At 37.2% G+C, this 18624-nt stretch overlaps 3 protein-coding genes across 3 annotated transcripts in view; 2 read left to right on the top strand and 1 right to left on the bottom strand.

The window, feature by feature from the left end:
* The window catches only part of LOC118272001 (monocyte to macrophage differentiation factor 2), a 30693-nt gene extending 21442 nt beyond the window's left edge, over positions 1-9251 (top strand). Inside the window, exon 4 of the mRNA XM_035588289.2 lies at positions 3719-9251. Within this exon, the coding sequence (XP_035444182.1) occupies positions 3719-3907 (189 nt within the window). The 3' untranslated portion in view covers positions 3908-9251. The remainder of the gene's footprint in view (positions 1-3718) is intronic.
* On the bottom strand, positions 9252-11573 carry LOC118271999 (arginine--tRNA ligase, cytoplasmic). The gene has a single exon (XM_035588287.2). It carries the CDS (start codon positions 11413-11415, stop codon positions 9367-9369), a length of 2049 nt encoding a protein of 682 aa, XP_035444180.2. The 5' UTR covers positions 11416-11573; the 3' UTR covers positions 9252-9366.
* Positions 11574-11815: 242 nt separating this feature from the next.
* Positions 11816-18542, top strand: LOC118272087 (katanin-interacting protein). The gene is made up of 15 exons (XM_035588415.2): positions 11816-12151; positions 12360-12458; positions 12702-12802; positions 12899-13078; positions 13162-13466; positions 13539-13721; positions 13938-14075; positions 14906-15182; positions 15483-15716; positions 15878-16055; positions 16336-16532; positions 16823-16973; positions 17311-17404; positions 17527-17645; positions 17762-18542. Exons 1-15 carry the CDS (start codon positions 12075-12077, stop codon positions 17862-17864), a joined length of 2436 nt encoding a protein of 811 aa, XP_035444308.2. The 5' UTR covers positions 11816-12074; the 3' UTR covers positions 17865-18542.
* Positions 18543-18624: the final 82 nt, after the last annotated feature.

Below are 18624 nucleotides of genomic sequence, written 5' to 3'. Positions count from 1 at the left end.
CTACTGTAGCGCGAAACGCGGTTTTAAAAATGTAGACCCACATTTTATAGGTTTTATGGAGACCATCACAAGCGTTTTTGCCTTTAAATGTTTAAAGTATTAATAGTTAGCAGTAAAATTCTGCTTTGCGTCAGATTCTAAACTCTCTAAATCGTTATTTTTCTTGTATCTGCCGCATCTGCATCGAAAACCACATAAAAAGCGATTCCATTATATATTGTACTAAAAATTATCCCGACCCATCGAATGAGAAATGGTAGTTCATAGCAATTTGTCCTTGGTTATTACGGCTAAAGGTCCCTCTTCTGCGTCGGCCTTCAATTATGATATTGATAATATAGAAAGGATGTCTATTTATAAGTCCCCAAGGATGTCACATAAGCGGTTCCGAAAACATATTGACCGTTTTGGGACTCTTTTCATGATAGATTATGTTTATTTCTGCACGTTGTCTCCTAGTTACTCAAGGAAAAGTTAGGATAGCCTATGTGAATTGAAGTAAGGAAAACTAAAACTTTTACTATTCAGTCTCTTCTTCAAGAATGGTCTTAAAAATTTAGATTCTTCTACCTCTTGCGGATTTTCCAAGCGTCTATTTGAAAGGTACGGGAAAAATGTAATAACATATTTTCATCTATGACTACACAAGCCTCAGGAGTATTGATGTCGCGTCACATAAATTTAATTTAGAAGCTGGCTCGTATCGCCGGGAGATTGAAATGTAGTTAACTGGCCACATTCCCAGCGGAGACTAGCAACTCTAAAATATTACTTCGTACATTGTGCGCTCATTGTTCGCATTGTTCGTGTGAGGGCGGACTGCGAGGGTAACTCTAGTTATATTGTATGAACTTATTTTTAGAGTAATGTAATAACTGCCGGCTGTTTCTATCGTAGTTACAAACGACAATTTTAAGATCTGGTTCTGGTCTAAAATTTTTAATTGTAACAGTAATCGTAATTTATAAATGGTCTTAAACAAAAACTCAGGATCGATCTAGGTTTTTGACAGGAATTAAATAGAGCTAATGTTAATAATTTCCCCCGATTATTTATTAATCACATCAACCGATAACATAATAATAAATTAGTTGTGTGTTCTGTTGTGTTGAATGTAATAAAAAATCTATATATTAATACGTGATGCAAAAACTTTATATTCATTTTTACGAAAATTGGGCGGACGTAGGAGCATAAAATTTGGTACACTTATAGTTTATATGTAGGAGAAGTGCAGAACGCTAATATTTTTCAATAATAATGCTTATAAAGTACATTAAATCAATAAATAAAACATTACACACACATGCATAGTATCTGATCGTATTTGACAAAACGTCAAAATTGACAGACATTGCGATGATATTCTCACGTCTTATAGGTATGAATAGAGTTTTATAAAAGAGTTTGTTTGAGTTTGAGTTAAATAAAAATTATCCTTGAACGTATGTTAAGTGGTACCTATTGTAAATTAAATCGTATATGGTCGAATTTCGACCACTAGGCGACCACTAGTACACAGAAATGTCCAAGGTTTAAAATGTGGATAGGAAGTATTTTTTCGACCTGATTTCATCAAACCTGTCACCCAACTTAGAGTAGAGCACTGGAACAATAGGGCAATCAACCAGCATTTGAATTATTTGTTTGTAGGAAGAGAATCGATTTCAGTGTTAGTTAAACCCCGTTTCAAGTACAACCTACTTTGAATAGAACTTAATAATTTATGGACTTGAATTTACAATTGTAGCGAGTTCCCAATAGAATTTGGTAGCGTTTTGGTGATCTAATTAATTAATTATAATGTGTAAGAATACATTAACATTTCGTTTCTAAATACAGAACATTATAGGTTAGTTACTGGGCTAAAACTACGAAGGCATTATTTACTAACGACCAGCTGGTTTGTCCCTTTAGTGGTAGAAGGATAAGTGTAACCACATGTAGTTTCTCTAATAGGTATCTAACTCTGGACTCTTGATACTCCCGATTTTGGACCTACCATTAAAAAACTGTAATATGAATCTCTGTAGCAGCATTTCCTACAATTTTCAATTCTTAAATGAGAAATATCGTAGCAATACTTTCTACAATATCACCCATAAATACACAGTAATTAAGTCTTGTAGCAATTTAATGAAAGCAATTAAAACCTACAAATTAAATGTTTATTAGTTTTGAATAAAAAGGGTAATCAATATCGCATTATTGATATCGTTCATGTTATACCAACATCGTGTATCTAGCGTGTGTAATTTTCTTTCCGAGGTTGAAATATTTAATGGAAGCGCCGATCCGTGACATTTTGGGGCACCGCACCGCCATGACAGTTTCCCTTATTGTATTTTTTGTATTAACGGAAACAAAATATTTGGTACCTCGTTGTTTATAAGCAAAATTAAAGCTATTTTACGGTTTGTCCTCTTCCATCATAATTGACGAACAAGATAGGTACTTTCTTGTACATTATAAAGCCTTAGGAAAGGCAAACCCTTTCCTGTGGAAGGGTGAGATACCCTTCACCATAAGTTTTTGATAGAATTTGGTGGCAGGTGTCAAAATCATCTTCTTAAATATGAATTCCTAAAAATGAATAACTAGTTGCTCACTTGGATATCATGCTTCCTAAATAATAAATATATATGGTTACATGTTCTTTTAAAATATGTTCTTGGATATCCCATCAAATATTAGCGGTGGGAATAGATTCACGTGCTCTATAGAATTCTTAGCACCGACGCTAAGCTTTGGCACTCTTCGAAACCACGTGTAAACGTTTGTGAAGCGTTACTAATTGTAAATTGTATCTAATATGTATTTGTAATCTCTTGCCAAAATGCATGCAACAACTATACAATGTTCTTATTATCAAGGAGTGTTTAGATGACGTTCATATTCCAGAACCAATTTCTAATTAAAACTTATAGGGGATCGAAATAATATTGAGTTTCAATTTTACGGCTATGAAAATTATTCATAAAAAGGCTATCACGCCCGTAATTAAAACAAATTAAATCAGTGCGGGACCGAGCTAATTTTGGAATTGAGCGAAAATCAATACACGTCCATTTATTTTTCCCATTTTGTGCAAATATTTAACGATACCTCGCTCTGGACTCTCTTGTATATACGGCTTATATAAAAGTTTACCTTGAATGGTATTACTGAATCAAGTACATGATACAAGACTCTCTCATCTCATTCAGATACCTACTTGAAACTCTCTGTTTATAATCTGCATGGAAATGTCTTAGGTACCTTCTCGTCTTACTCCATTTTATTTTCTTTTAGAGTTCAACAAGCGCAGTTCATTTCGGTCTCATTCTTCACATAATCAACGTTTTGGCAGAATTCTTTCTTCATTTGCCAGTATTGTCAAAGTAACGACCTTTTCATGTATATTTGCTTTGTTGAGCAATTCTGAGCGCTGTCGGTTGTTGAACTACGTCCCTTTGATTAAACGTAGCGAAGTCATTTTGTGTTGTGTTTAATTAGGACTGGTCGTACCTGACCGTTTTATTATCCAATCATTGCTTCACTTTGATGTAGTTAAGTAACCGTGTTTGTTGTAGTTCTGCATGTTATAAGGGGACTGCTCGTAATTGATTTTTGTTTTATTAAAAGCTAATTTTATTTCCCTTATAAATCGTTTTCCGTCAGTAGCCATTTAAGTAAGTATTGTATGTTTGCATGTTAACGTGTGGTATTTGTTTTCCAGCACCAGTTCCCGGCGATGTACGACCTGAAGCTGGGCGGCATGCTGTACCTGGCCGGCGTGTTCTTCTTCAAGTCGGACGGCCGCATTCCCTTCGCTCACGCCATCTGGCACATATTCGTCGCGCTGGCTGCCACCGTTCATTACTTGGCCATCCTGCGACATCTCTTCCCAGAACTTAAATCTCATTGAAGACTGCCCCTTTAACCTATTGAATCTCCATTATTAGAGCTCTCTAAAGCTATTTTTGTATCCTAACTCGACAACAAGGCCGCAGATTAAATAATTCAACCGACAATCGTCCGAAGTATCGGACGATCGACGGTGTTGCAGCTCCGATTTGCGGCTTTGTGCAGTCGTTAACTTCGTAATGTGTGTGTGAATCTTTTGTGTAGTGATTTGGTATAGACTAAAATAAACTACAGTAGGTTTGATGCTGTTAGCCGGGACGAATCGTAAGTGTATACCTATTCGAGTGGATGTGTACTACCGTAATCGACATATAATACGCGGTTGTTATATTTTTTCGGTAGGATGAGCACTAATTGAAATTTTGCAATGAAAATTATTAGTCATCTGTTGTAATTGTACATTTTTCTAAACAAAATTTCAACGCATATCGTAGTTAGTTAATTTAAACACAAGTCCGTCGGGACTGCGTGTCGCCAGAACAATATCGTATGCATGTAAATATTATGACATAGAGTAGTGCTCGAGTCGAGTCGCGCAGGTAGTACGTGTAAGTTACCGTGGTATACAGTTACGTGAGCTTCCGGTCTCTCCACGCGCCATACTGCAATCAATATTGTCACATCAAGGCCACATGCCGCAGCATCCACGCTTGTACTCCGGAGCTGTGTTCAACACGTGTCACTCATCTTTCTTATATCAGATATTGAATTACATGTTGACGGGAAATAGCAATACAACTGAGGACACTCACATACCTACATATTTTGGAGGCAACTTATAATATCGACATCAATGCATGACTAATGATTTTATACATAGTTCACATTACGGTGTTCTTTATTTAAATGGGTTTTGTTTGTATAACATGCAGCCATTAAAACATTGCGTCTACACTAGTGTAGAGTATTAGGGAAGTCAGCTCAAAGCGGCCACCTTAACTTTGAGTTTAAAAAAAAGCCATTGAACGAAAGATTTTTAAAGAGAATTTTATACTAGCTAGTCGAGAATTTATCGAATTTTTGTAATGGCCAATTGAAATTTACGTAAGTTGAATAATAATCATATGATTTGCAGATTACGAAAACTTGTCATAAAACCGCTTTGCCCGAGTGGTCGCCCAAAGCGGCCACGGGGGTAAGGGCAACGTGGCCACCCCAAAAGTTTTCAAGCAATGAATTGTTTTTTGTTGGAAAATACCGTGATTGACAAAATAAAAATGCAAAATCAAAAATCAACACATATAATTCACATAAAAAAAAATCAACAACATTTTACCTATTTTAATCACAGTCAGTCATAAAAGTAATTTATAAAAATCGATATACTTGGGATTTGTTGAAGCCTCGAGCACTGGCTATGGATGTGGGGTTCTGGTTGTCGCCAGGTCAAATTAGGATGACACATGATGAAGCCTTTATAAAAATCGTGTCCAGCCGTTTCATTTTTAAAAGGATGTGGAATATGGTTTGATTCAGCAAATTGAAAAATAAGCTGCAAAAAATCTTCCTTTGTGAGGCCAAAAAAGAGGTTGTCCATATGAAACAAGTACTCTAAGACGCCTTCTTCCTGTTGTGGTGTAAACAAAATAAATAAAAATTATATCTATGCAGCGATAATATGAAAGTAAGGGCAAAGCGGTCAGTTGACCGCTTTGCCCGGGCCGCTTTGCCTTTTTCAACCATTTTATTAAAAAAAATATTTTCACTCACATTATTAACTATATTTCGAAGCAAATACCACACAAAAAAGGCAAAATAGATAAGTAACGTTAAACGTGCAATAAAAGCATTTTAATATAAATAGTTTTGACCAAAACAGGTTGAACTTACCTCGTATTATTTTAACAAAACGCACAAAAAGATATTTGTCGTTACTAGAACCACGCGTTCGTTCTCCTTCCTGAAAATGAGTGACTGGCGCGGAGAGGGAGGTTTGGTTATACGTACAGAACAGCAACGTTGCGCTATCATTTCAAATAACCGAAAAATTAAGAGTGGCCGCTTTGCCTCCTATGGCCGCTTTGAGCTGACTTCCCCTACACATTTATCGATTAATCGGTCGATGATTTCGGCAGGAAATTGCGAAGGAAATGTATTCCTGTTGCTGCTTCGCTCGCCCACATTATGTACACCGTAATGAGTAGTAGTCGTTTACGAACTACGAGTACCTATCGAGTGGAGTACGATACTCGATAACAAAGTTTTGTAAACTTGTCAATCGGTTTACAACTCTATTCACGAACAGTATTTATAGACAAATGTTTGTCCGGATTGACCGTTGTCCTATCACGAAAGCGATAAACAACGAAATGGATTTTCTTTGAAATAGAAAGTAATTTAACTTTGGAAGTGGTTGATTTAAATGGTGTTTCCATTTAAATTGAGGGGTTTAGTTTTCTAACATAGCCTACATAAGGATTTGTTTTGTATGTTATAACGTATAAGACAATTCCTTGCGGTTAGAGCAGCAATTTCACTTTAAGCTTGGGGAGGGCTCAATGTCTTTCTTATAAGTTGCATGTCGTCCTATAAGACAGTGGACGATAAGCGGTTTTTTCCAGTGTCCCAGTAGTGTTGTCCGTCATGTGTGATGTCCACATCCTGCATGAGACAGACGCTTGTCGTGTGGCAGTGACGGTTGCCGAGAGCAGTATGGCGCGCCCCTCACAGACACTATAGATACGAGTATTTATTAGACGTAACGTTACATATTAGCAGCATGAACCACGTTCGGCCAAACTTACTACAAATGGTAAATGTGTGTATATTTTGTAACATATTGTTGAACTTATTGTACTATTGTTGTAGTGTTTGTAGTCGTATCTCAGAATCTCGAGACCAATCCAACCCTTTTTAGAGTAACTATTTAAAAAAATCGTATTGAGGGTTTTTAGAAACGTTTATACCTATTAACTTATTATACTTATACGGAATCCAGTTTTTTCAGCGAAATCTTTTATACACCTCAATGTGACTTTTCCTTACCTAGTATTAGTCGTTATAGTTTAGCTAGTTGAATGTATATACCATCTCGTGTCTATGGAATAGGATTTTAAAATTTTAACATCTTCAATAATGTTTATTTAATTTTACCTAAATTATTTATTTATATGTCCCAATTTAGATTTTTTAAGGATTGCTCAATCGTTCGTGTGATTAGGTAATATTTTGCCAGACTTCCAATGATTGCAGTAGGATGTGCGAGGTATCGGTTGCGTGTTGGTGGCAGTGGTAGGTACCTACACGCGAGGGATGTGTTATCACGCTGGCACCGCCGAGCATTGTTCCCTGTGTCCCTGCGCTCACTGTGCTCTTACGATACCTGAACAATCGACTCTGTTTCAAAACTAGGACGACAGCGCCTCCATACTTGGACAGTTGCGTGCTCACACAATGGACAGAGGGAAATGAAATGTATACCTTCAGACCTTTAACCTGTTTGGACTACAAATACTCTTGCTAAAGCGATAGCATTACTTTATGATAAAATGTGTTAATTTGTAATTATCTTTCAATGGGTTACCTAATCGAAGGTTTTAGTGTCGCATGAATCAAGTGCTATATTTTGATTTTGTAATCATTCTAGTCATTGTATTTGCTACAAACATTTGTGTATTGAATGTGAATTAATTTTATGCAACGTGCATACAGCCGCGTGGTTGAAAGATCAACAACCGAGTCATTGATACTGGACGGTTTTATTTAGGCTAATTACATTTCGGATGCGCGGCTTATGACATTACAAGCGAATTGGTTGAGTAAAGAATCATGACAACCGGTTAGCCAAGGTTATCACAGGGTAATAATCAACTATTACAAGAATGCACAAACACTGAAATTATTAATTCATTCAACATAATTATCTCACTACAATTAGTTAAATGATATGAAATTTATTTTAAAATTAGGGAAAGGTATTTTTGTTTTAGAGTACGGTGTCAGACAGGCGTTGTAGCGATACCTGTTTGTAATATCAAAGTAGACGAGAACTCCTCTAAAGTGCAAAGTATTCGTAAGTAGGGAAGGGTAGCGTCGAAACGTGTAACAGTAATGTTTCGGATATTATTAGGGTCCTATTATTAAATACGTACGATGGAGACAATTTTCTGTAGTCATTATAATATCGAATTGTGCTCGACAGTACCGGTATGTAATACTTGTCGCTTTGATAGTACCTAGCCAAATACATGTTGTATGTGCTCGTGTTACGACTGTTAGTGACTGTCGCTGTAAATGTTATTGTTGCTAAAGCAATGCGTGTCTCAAGTCTTCCAGAGATGCTATTGGTAGGTCTTCTAAATCAAATTAACATTCCTTTATAATTCCATACATTTTAATGTAATCAAACTCTCTTACGGCCGTCTTCCTTTGACGTACCTTTTTTATTTTCCAACCACCTTGAGTCACAAACTCCTCTATTTTAAAACTCTGTCTGACTTTTAAATAAATTAAAATTATGGCTTAATATTAGAATATGATAAAATTGAAAATAAAATTGATAATTCGAGTTAATAAGAAATAAATATTTATATTTTAGCTGAAATATTCCATTTTAAATTAACTTTAGACTACAGGTGATTTAATCGTTTCCCACTGTTGAAAATTGTACCCATTATAATGTTAAAGTTTTATGTAAATTCAACAATATTATGGCGTATTACGTCAATGTAACAAAAACTAGATTTTGATGTATTAATTAGTGGGAATAATCATCTCGTTATACATAATCGGCTATCGTAGGAGCGTCCACCGTTGAAATATTCGAGATTTACTTGAGACCATTGTTTGTCTAATGCCAGGGATTATTTGACACTATTGTATCGGTGGACACTCGTACGAGAGCAATAACTTGTTGTCTGTGCGATGTTTAATGTGATGTAACGTGTATTGTTGTAGATGGTAAGATAATGCAAACATCTTCACGTAAGGCAGGTAACACAGTGGACTGCGTTCTATTGTAAGCTTGGTAGAAGCCTGTTCCACGCAGTTTCTATGTGTGACCACATATCGAGGATGAGAACAAACTTAGTCCTCATTGACGATCGATCTTGTTTATCGATAAATGGCTGTCTTCAAACAAGAATTTTATCGATTTTCTATCGATTAAACAGTTGAACTCGAACATTTGTGTACAAGTACAATATTTATTTTAATTTATATCAACTTTTTAAATTATTAAGAATTCTGTCTAATATGTTACCTGCTTTACAAATAAAATCCAGTGACTATTCTATATAATTTTTCTAACAGATAGTGTTATGAACATGAAGTTACCTTTGATATCGGACCCTGGTATAGTTTTGTAGAGGTTTTTGGGAACTCAATAAATAAAATTTTACAAACAATTTACTCTTATTATTTATTAATACAAACCTTTAGGCATTAAAAATGGTTAGTGGTATAAATTAAAATTGTGATATGCCTAAAACTAATGAGTAAGTACCTACTTTGAGTAGTTAGTTACATTTTGGATACAGTTTTGATTCCTAAGATCTCTAAGCATTTCTCCATGACTCTGGCGGTGATTTCACACAACATCAACCTTTCGTAGATTATCTTGACAATCTTTCCTTCCTTATCCTTCTCGACACAGTAGCACTTGTCGTAAAACTCGGTGAATGCTGATGATATTTCATACAAGTATTCACACAGGCTATGCAGGTATAAATCACTGGATACTTTCAATATGATTTCTGGGAACCTTAGTAACACTTTTCCCAGTTTCCATTCAGCTTCATGGCCAAACTTAAAGCCGGACTTTTCAATCTCAGCCTTCAGTTGCTCCTGTGAGATCTGTGCAGTCCTTGCTATTGACCTGATCCTAGTCAAAGCATACAAGAGGTACACAGCAGTGTTACCTTTGTCATCCAACATCTTATCAAAAGAGAATATGTAATCATTAATCCTGTTGTGTGAGAGATCAGCATATTTAATACATCCATAGGCAATGGCTTCTTGGGCCTGCTTCAGTTCTTCAGGTGACAAGACTTTGTCTCGTCCCTTCTCAACCAGTTTGTCCATGGACCTTTTCAAACCTTCATCAAGCAACTCAATAAGCTTTATAGTGTCACCAGACCTTGTTTTGAATTTCTTCTTGTCCTCTCCTAGCACTACACCAAAACCAACATGTTCTATCTTCTGATTATTCTTCAAGATACCAGCCCTGCGGGCACAAGCCTCTATGATAACAAAGTGTGTGGCTTGACCAGCATCAGTAACGTAAATAAACCTATCTCCTTTCTCTTCTTCTACCCTTTGTTTTATGGTGGCCATGTCAGATGTGTCATAGGTGTAGCCCCCATCAGACTTTACAACTGTTAGAGGTATACCTTCATGTTTGTCAGCATTTCCCCACATGATTAGCCTGCCTTCATCTTCCTCTAAGAATCCACCATCTTTTAACTGCTTCACTACAACATCCATTCTGTCTTGATAGAAAGATTCTCCTCGGTCAATGATGCTGATGTCTAGACGGTCATAGATTTTCTGGAACTCTTGTCGGGACACATCACATATCAGTTTCCATGCAGAGATGTAGTCAGGCTGGTGTGACTGTAACTGCACCACACATGCATAAGCTCGCTTTTTAAATTCTTCATCTTCATCAAACCTTTTCTTAGACTCCTTGTAAAAAGCTTGCAGATCTGAGATTGGTGGTGAGTGAGTCTTGTAGTTGGGGAATTTGTCTTGGAGATGAGCAATCAACATTCCAAACTGTGTTCCCCAGTCTCCTAAGTGATTGATCCTCAAGACATCATGACCCAAGAACTCTAGTATACGACAAATACTTTCGCCAATAATAGTAGACCTCAAGTGTCCAACATGCATCTCTTTAGCAATGTTAGGAGATGAGAAGTCAACAACAATCTTTTCCCTTTTCACTGGAGGAGGTTTTACTCCAAACCTTAGAATACAGTTCAAAATGTGTTCAGCCATCATTTTGTTGATGTAAATGTTTAAGAAGCCAGCACCAGCCACTTCTATCCGTTCAATGAAAGGTGAGGTTGGAGTTTTGTTCAAGATGTTATTGGCTACTTCCCGAGGGTTAGTCTTAACATTCTTAGCTTTTAATAATTGTGAGATTGCCATAGCTGAATTGCATTGGTAGTCGCCGAATTTAGGGTTGTTACCAGACAAAGTAATAACAACAGGGGGATCCTCCAGGTCGGGATAGGCAGATGTAATGGCCACTTCGAAGATGTTTTTCAGCTCATCCACTAAACATATGTTGCCTTCAACAGAGTTGACGTCAGTGATTAAGTTCGGGCGCTTCTTCGGTTCCTTTTTAACAGCTGCTGACTTAGACCCAGAACATTCAGCTTTAATCGCATTTTCTAAAATAACTAAGCGATGTTTTAGCTTCTCATTTTCAGTGGATAGCTTCTCTAGCCGCGGGTCACCGATATAACTCAGATCTCCTCGAGATATCTTGTCTAATTCTTCTTCGATTGCCTGTGCCTCCCTTTCTGCCTGCACCGTCCTTTCTTCTATAGTTTTATGATCAGACATTTTTACGGTAATTACAACTTTTCACTTGTATGTGTAGTTTTGATACAGAATTATTTCTAATTCGATGTATTTTGACTCAAAACCAAGATAATCTAGTAAGATTTTAGGTTATTGCCACCGCAACAAGCAACAAGAAAAACACATGTCATAATTGTCAATAATTTCATCAGCCAATTTGACATTGACAGTTGTGAAAATAAAATCCGTTCAGAAACGGAAACTATTAATTTCTGTGATATTCGTAAAATCAATCGCGTTTACAATAATAGCAATTAAATTATTGGTATACAATAGATTACTTTAATAGAGCCATTTACTTTATTCGTTACAGTTTTTAATTACAAAAAAGTATGTTTTACTTGGCTTTTGTTCGGGTGAATTTTTTCAGTAGGAAGAACATTGTTACCATAGGAACCAAGGTCAAACAAACAGCGGCAAAAATATGTTTCAAAAGAAGCAAGTGTGAATGAAGATTAAATTTATCAATAATAGTTATAAAAAGCGTGTTATTTTGTTATTTGTATTTTTTTAAACGTTGATCGGATTAATAAAAATTATATCCCATCCACTTTCTGTGTCGAGTGGGTCAAAGAATGAGTTTAATAGCCAATAGATTTTTATATTCTCGTCAAAGATAACAGTAATCCCATGGCTCAAGGATGGCACATCAGCAAAATGGGCTTGACTATGCAAACAAGGACCGGGACCTGCCTTACTGGCTCGAAAACCTTACCAAGTAAGTCTGACCTCTTTCCATTTGAAGTACCCAGAATGATTAATGAATCGTTTACTTTACCTACATAAAGAAAAGACGTCAATATGGAAATTCTTGGTACAATGCACTCTTATAACAACTTCCGTGTCAAGGCTGGGCCAAACCAATACCAGACCTACCTTAGTACGCGATGTCTTCGAATGCTTGCTTTAAACTGTTATTTTTTCAGGGAGATGAAAGAGACGCATATTCGGAATAGCAACAGTGATTCCCCAATTCTGGAGGATACCAAATACAAAATCGAAAATTCTAAATTAGAAGGCCGTAGGTAAGGATATCTCAAAATATATTTTAGGTCAAGCTGTCTTGTACCATATTATAGTACTATATTTTTTGTTTATATGTTTGTCCGTCAATCACGCTGAAACTACTGAACGAATTTTGATGAAATTGTGGTATACAGGCAGGGTATGAGCTGACTTGGGTGATAGGATACTTTTTATACCACGAGAACGCGGGCGAAGTCGCTGGCAGAACCTAATTATTTATATCTGAGATTGTATCATTCTAGGTTAGCGCGCCGGACTTCATTAGACACAACAATGGATATGTTAATGAAACCGCAGCTAGGATCTACTGCGCACTCCGCTGGTACGTTGCGCCAGCCAAAAGGTACTTAAATTATTTCTTGATTCTATTAATTTTCTAACTTCAATGATCCGCTAATGGTTATAATGGCCCTTAAACTGTGTTCAAAATGTTTTTAAGCATACAACCAAAACGGACGTCGCGTTTACAACGTTAGGGGTAAATTGGACTGGGGAGACTCTTCAAATGCTAGCTCGAATGACTTCCTATCAGACTTGCTGCCGCATTACGTCACACCACGGCATCGACGAGCGAATAATCTGATTGACGATGACTTCCATGACGTCATTTTAGGCCCCAGTAAGTACGCCGAGATAATAATTAGACATTACAATTATTTGATGCAAACTACTAAGTCGAAATCTAAATGTTCTTTATTTTAGGGCCACAAGAGCCAAAAACACGTAAAAAGCTCATTACCAAAGAGGGCATTACTAGCTTACAAGAAAGTAATTCAATCAAGAGACCTGGTCCAAAGAATATTGCGAAGAAACCTTCATCATTGAGCTCGGTTCCGCTAAAACATGGATTGAAGGACAAAGTCAAGAATGAGTTCGTCATCCCTGAGCTACCAGAAGGAAGGTTGTTAGAACTGAAAATCTTCTCTAACTGGGGTGACAAATACTTGGTTGGTTTGAATGGCATAGAACTCTTCGATTCCGATGGCAATCCTGTTATTGTGGAGAAGGTATGTTTTTGTTTGGTATGTTTTAGTATAATCCACATTGTACAATGTATTTCTACTCAATATTCTTTCTAGGTGTGGACTGATTCGGACACTGGGGACCAATCGAAACACGGGCGCGCTGAGAACATAATAGACGGAGTCATGCGCACTCGTGATGAACGGCATACATGGACTGTTCCAGCACCACGAGGGAACCCTATAGCTTTGTCTGTATTGTTGGCTGGAGGCTCCAGACTGGCGTTGTTGAGGATATGGGTGAGAGAAACTATTTTACAAAGTTATATTATAGTTTGCAATACATGTACTCTCAAAGCCATAGACCTGTCTCGCTAAATTGGAGACCAATTAGTAACTGTTGCTTAAAACCTTGGATAAATCCAGTCATTCCAGATTATTCATAACAAATTCCTATCAACTTTTATTTACTTCTAGTGGTAGTAACAGCATTTATTTTGTGTCTTTTTTATTTAGAACTACAATAAATCCCGCATATATTCTGCTCGTGGTGTCAGGTTGGTCCAAATAAAATTAGATGACCAAGTAATATTCCACGGAGAAATTGCGAGGTCCAGTGGCGAGCTGAAGGGCCCATTGTCGTCGTTTGGTGATGTAAGTATTGAGACTAATATTAATGCAACTGCTATAGTAGACTAGCTTACAGTCTACCTAGTGCAAATAAGTTACCTACTACGATTATAAGCCAATAGGAGCGACTGTAAATTAGAGGTAGAGGTCTTGTATCGTCTGGAATTTTACCTGTAATATTCCAAAAGATTCGTAACCTATTACAGTGACACTGTGGGACTGAATAATGTCATCAGTTTTCGGTTAAATCGGGAACTGCATTGCAAACAACGTACCTAGTACCTAAATAAACCTTGCCTATTTATAGGTCAAGTATACATGTCATTTTCTAAATACAAATAAAAAAGCCAAGAATGAACATACTCGCCTATTAATACATAACGACACATCACCTGTAAATCGATCTACCTCTATACAGCGTTCTTGGAAGTTGAAGTGCAACGGTATTGATTATACCTTCACACTTAAATTATATGTTGTACCAACAGCTAGACGTGTTATATTATTCTTTTACCTTGTAATAGGTGCTGAAGGTTCTAAATTATTTAAGGAATTGCTACGGAGTTTGCCTACTTTATGAAAGTAGAATAAATAAATCGTAATCTAGACGAAATCTAATGAATTGTTTATTAGGATTTGTTTCGTATCGTAATGATCGCAAGCGTGATTGCTTAATGTTTGTTTGAGTTCAATATACAACTAAGTACCTAGGACTGTTGACCGTTCTGGATTACAGAATAAAATAATATATGTTAGTATAACAATAAGCTTGCCCTCTAATTAGGAAGTTTAACACACCTTTACAATGCATCATGAACAAGAATAAAAATCTCAAGTAACTTATAATTTTCTAGACAATCCTCTTCACAAAAGACCCTGCTATATTGGAGGCTATAATGCAAAACGATAAGAACTTCCAAGCCTTACTAAAAGACAATGAACCGATGGCTGACTTCCCGAACATTATCGAGAAACGGCCTCCAACGGCCAACGACAGCAATCATAATATGAGCCCTACGGCACTGTTAGAGGCTCTGGACATTGAAGAGAAGGATTTAAAGTACATCGCCAAAAAAATCAAGATGACACTCATGTCTACTTGGGGACAGCGGCATTTAGTTGGATTAACAGGTAAGATTTCAAAATTAGGTACTTATTCTGACTAAACTTAAAAAATCAGGCTCAGTATTATATGATCTGTTCTTCAATTTTGTATGTCAAGCACATCAAGCAATAATGAGGGAGTATCTTATTGATTATAAAAATTATAGACGTAAACATCGTAACTTCGGAATCGTCTGGCCATTATTTTTAATTATAAGACAAATGGATCCGAAATATAATGATCCTACAGCACGAACGTTCCAAATGTTTAAATATCGGAACCTAAAATTATGTTAACACGCGTTTCATCGTTTTGGCGCCCAACAGGGATCGAGCTCCTTTGTTACAACGAGCCGGTCAAGATTCACCGAGCGTATGCCTACACTGCATTCATAACTGAGGATCAAACGCAGGAACACAGTAATCTCTTGGAGTGCAAGAGTTTGTTCAACGGCAGGAACATCACGACCGACTTCGAAGACATGTGGTGCACGAACTTCTCGACCGGCAACAAGTTCTGTCATATTGTTATGGAACTGATGGAGCCCACTGAGATTACCAGTAAGAAATATACTTAGTGACATAGAAAATAAAGCATATTTTTCGATAATTTTCTGTTACTTACCTAAATCAAAATTCAAGCATTATTAAATAATTATGCTAAGTATTACCTAATTAAAGATCATTTAGTCCTCAATTCATCTCATTCTTTCCCTAACCAGGTATCCGCCTATGGAACTACAACGCGAATATGGAACTCTCGTACATCGGAGCGAAACACGCACGAATCTCCTTGGACGGGGCTCCACTAAACTACAGACCATTGTTACTGCGCCGCGCTCCAGGAGACACCTGCTACGACTACGTGCAACAGATTGACTTGCTTGCTGTCGACGACAGGTAGAACTTTTTTTGTGATATGGAAAACCCTCAAACAGAATTTATATTATATAAAAGCTGAGAAAGAAGAATTCAAGAATTTAAAAATGCCTGATGGGTCTTCCCAGTAAATAGTTATAAAACCTGTCTTACCTAAGAATATGGAAACCTGGTTTAACTAAGAATATGGCATCACTCTTTAAGCCGGTTTTGGTGGTCACTCAGTGGTGATCCGAAAACTGATTATAAAGAAATCTCAGAAAAAGATATAAAAACATTTGATTTCATTTTGTGTTCATAGGTTAGACGACGCGAAAGATACGGATAGTTTCCGCATGGATTGCTTAGTATACGGCACTAACTTGGACATGGGCGCTCCCACCGGCTTCGTGCTGCAGCTGAACATATTCTCCACGTGGGGTGATCCTTACTATGTCGGCCTCACAGGAGTAGAGCTGTTCGATCCTCATGGAAACTTGATACCGCTCACTGAGACAAGTATGTCGATTTTAGTAATCGTTTGCTTGCCGTATGTTATTTCAAACTGAACCAGACACATAATGAAACATATTCGGACCCAAACACAAAATAGATGGTATGAGAAAATGGGACCCATTTTTGGTCATTGTCATCAGTTTAGTCACAGCACTACTGCAAGAAAGCTATCCTTACCCATATTATTATATCAACCTTGTTAACTACGTGATTAGAAATAGCAATATTTTCCCACCTTATCATTGTCACTGCAATGTAAGAGCTTGTTCCTTAGATTCTCGTTTGTCTCCCAGATGTCTGCGCTCACCCAGCGAGTGTGAACGTGCTGGATCCGCGCGCAGCAGACGTGCGCACTCCGGACAAACTCATCGACGGACACAACGCGCGCGTTGGAGACGCTTCGCATTCCTGGCTAGCGCCTGTACTACCACATACTCTCAACAGGTCAGGACTTAACGTTTTATATTCACAACCTTCTATTTCTTACGGTTTAAATTGATTTGGTAGCTCTTTGGGTATAGTCATCGACACTGATTATTGTTAGGACCTCAAACGGGGTATTCACCAAGATTCACTAGTGAACATTGTATCACATAAAATGATAAAAGCTATCAAAACGTCCGATGTCCGTCGAACGACTTCTTTGAACTGCGTATAGCCACAGAATAATAAGTTAAGTATAGCGCTAAATATGCTAGAAAGACGGAACTGATTTCCTATAATAAAGGCACCAAGTACCTACGCCTGACAAGCAACTCGTAATAAATGATAATAATTTCAGGGTGTATTTTGTATTCGATGTCCCGGTCTCCGTTTACGGCATCAAGATTTGGAACTATGGGAAGACTCCAACGAGAGGCGTCAAAGAGTTTGGAGTAAGTTAACTATCAATTTCTCAATGATTAAAATTAAGATCACGCCCATTTCATGGTAATAGCAAAATAGACTTTTGGATCTTTTGGAACCCGTTCCTAAAGTTGTTTTATATGGTTTCCAGGTGTTAATGGATGACTTGTTGCTTTACAACGGAACTTTGGACTGTGCCAAAAGTGATGACACCCTCACACCGCAGTGGTTCTGCTTGCAGAATTTAGATGTGGACACATTGACGCCGACGTACGTACTTCTCCAGACTGTCCATTCAGCTCTGCTAGTGGATTAGATAGATTTCTTCTGGTCTAGTTATCTCTAGGTCTTGTAACGGGTCGGTATTAACATGGTATTTTTGTCAGGTCGTCGGAGATGAGCCAGCGAACAACGACGAGTGGTTCGAGTGAGAGCGCGGACCCGAGCGCGCGCCCCCACACGAGCGTGCACCTGCTGCACAAACACTAGCCGCGCCCCGCGCCCCCGCTCGCCACGCACTAACTTATTTATGTATTTAATTCTGACTAAAATCATCCGCAGTAACGCTAAACTAACTTATTCGTCCGTTACGGTCACAACACGACTAAATTAAACTCTGCAATGTTGAGTTACAATCGAATTTGCCCCATTATAGATTAATTCTTACTTATAAGATTTTGTTTAGGAACTAGATCGCATTGTTTAATGTGCTATTTTGAAGCTGATGTTTGAAATTTTAAAGATTTCTTGTCAGTTAGTGTAAGATGGGTTTCTTTCGAGACGAGCGTAGTTTCACTTGAGCACTCGGTTTCATTGAAAATATGTTAGTTGTTAGTAGGGTATGCAGGCATGTAGTAATTCGTAGACTGCACACGCGCCAAACTATTTTTATCTTTGTTTATTTATATCACTTTTAACGTATCGTCGTACCTCATTAAGTCATTACTTAGTATAAAAACGGTAAAATTAAAATTGTTGGACGTAAATACAATACATATTGAAATGATTTGAATGTGTTGGAATATGAATAATGTAATAGTGTGCGTCCAATGTAAGTGTGGGTCGTGAGGCCTGTGATGATGATGTTGCTAGTCACAAATTGTTGTAATTAGTTACGTGACCGTGTAACGTGAATTTTTGTACCACAAAATAAACGATAATTTATAACTGAGTCGTTTCATTTAACTTTTCTATCGATGGGATTATAATGTCTTAAACATTATCTCAATTTAAATGGATATTTTTATTT

Source organism: Spodoptera frugiperda, chromosome 5 (assembly GCF_023101765.2).
Source record: "Spodoptera frugiperda isolate SF20-4 chromosome 5, AGI-APGP_CSIRO_Sfru_2.0, whole genome shotgun sequence".
Lineage (NCBI taxonomy): Eukaryota > Metazoa > Arthropoda > Insecta > Lepidoptera > Noctuidae > Spodoptera > Spodoptera frugiperda.
The sequence above is the reverse complement of the archived record's forward strand: the minus strand, read 5'-3'. Positions and strand labels throughout refer to the sequence as shown.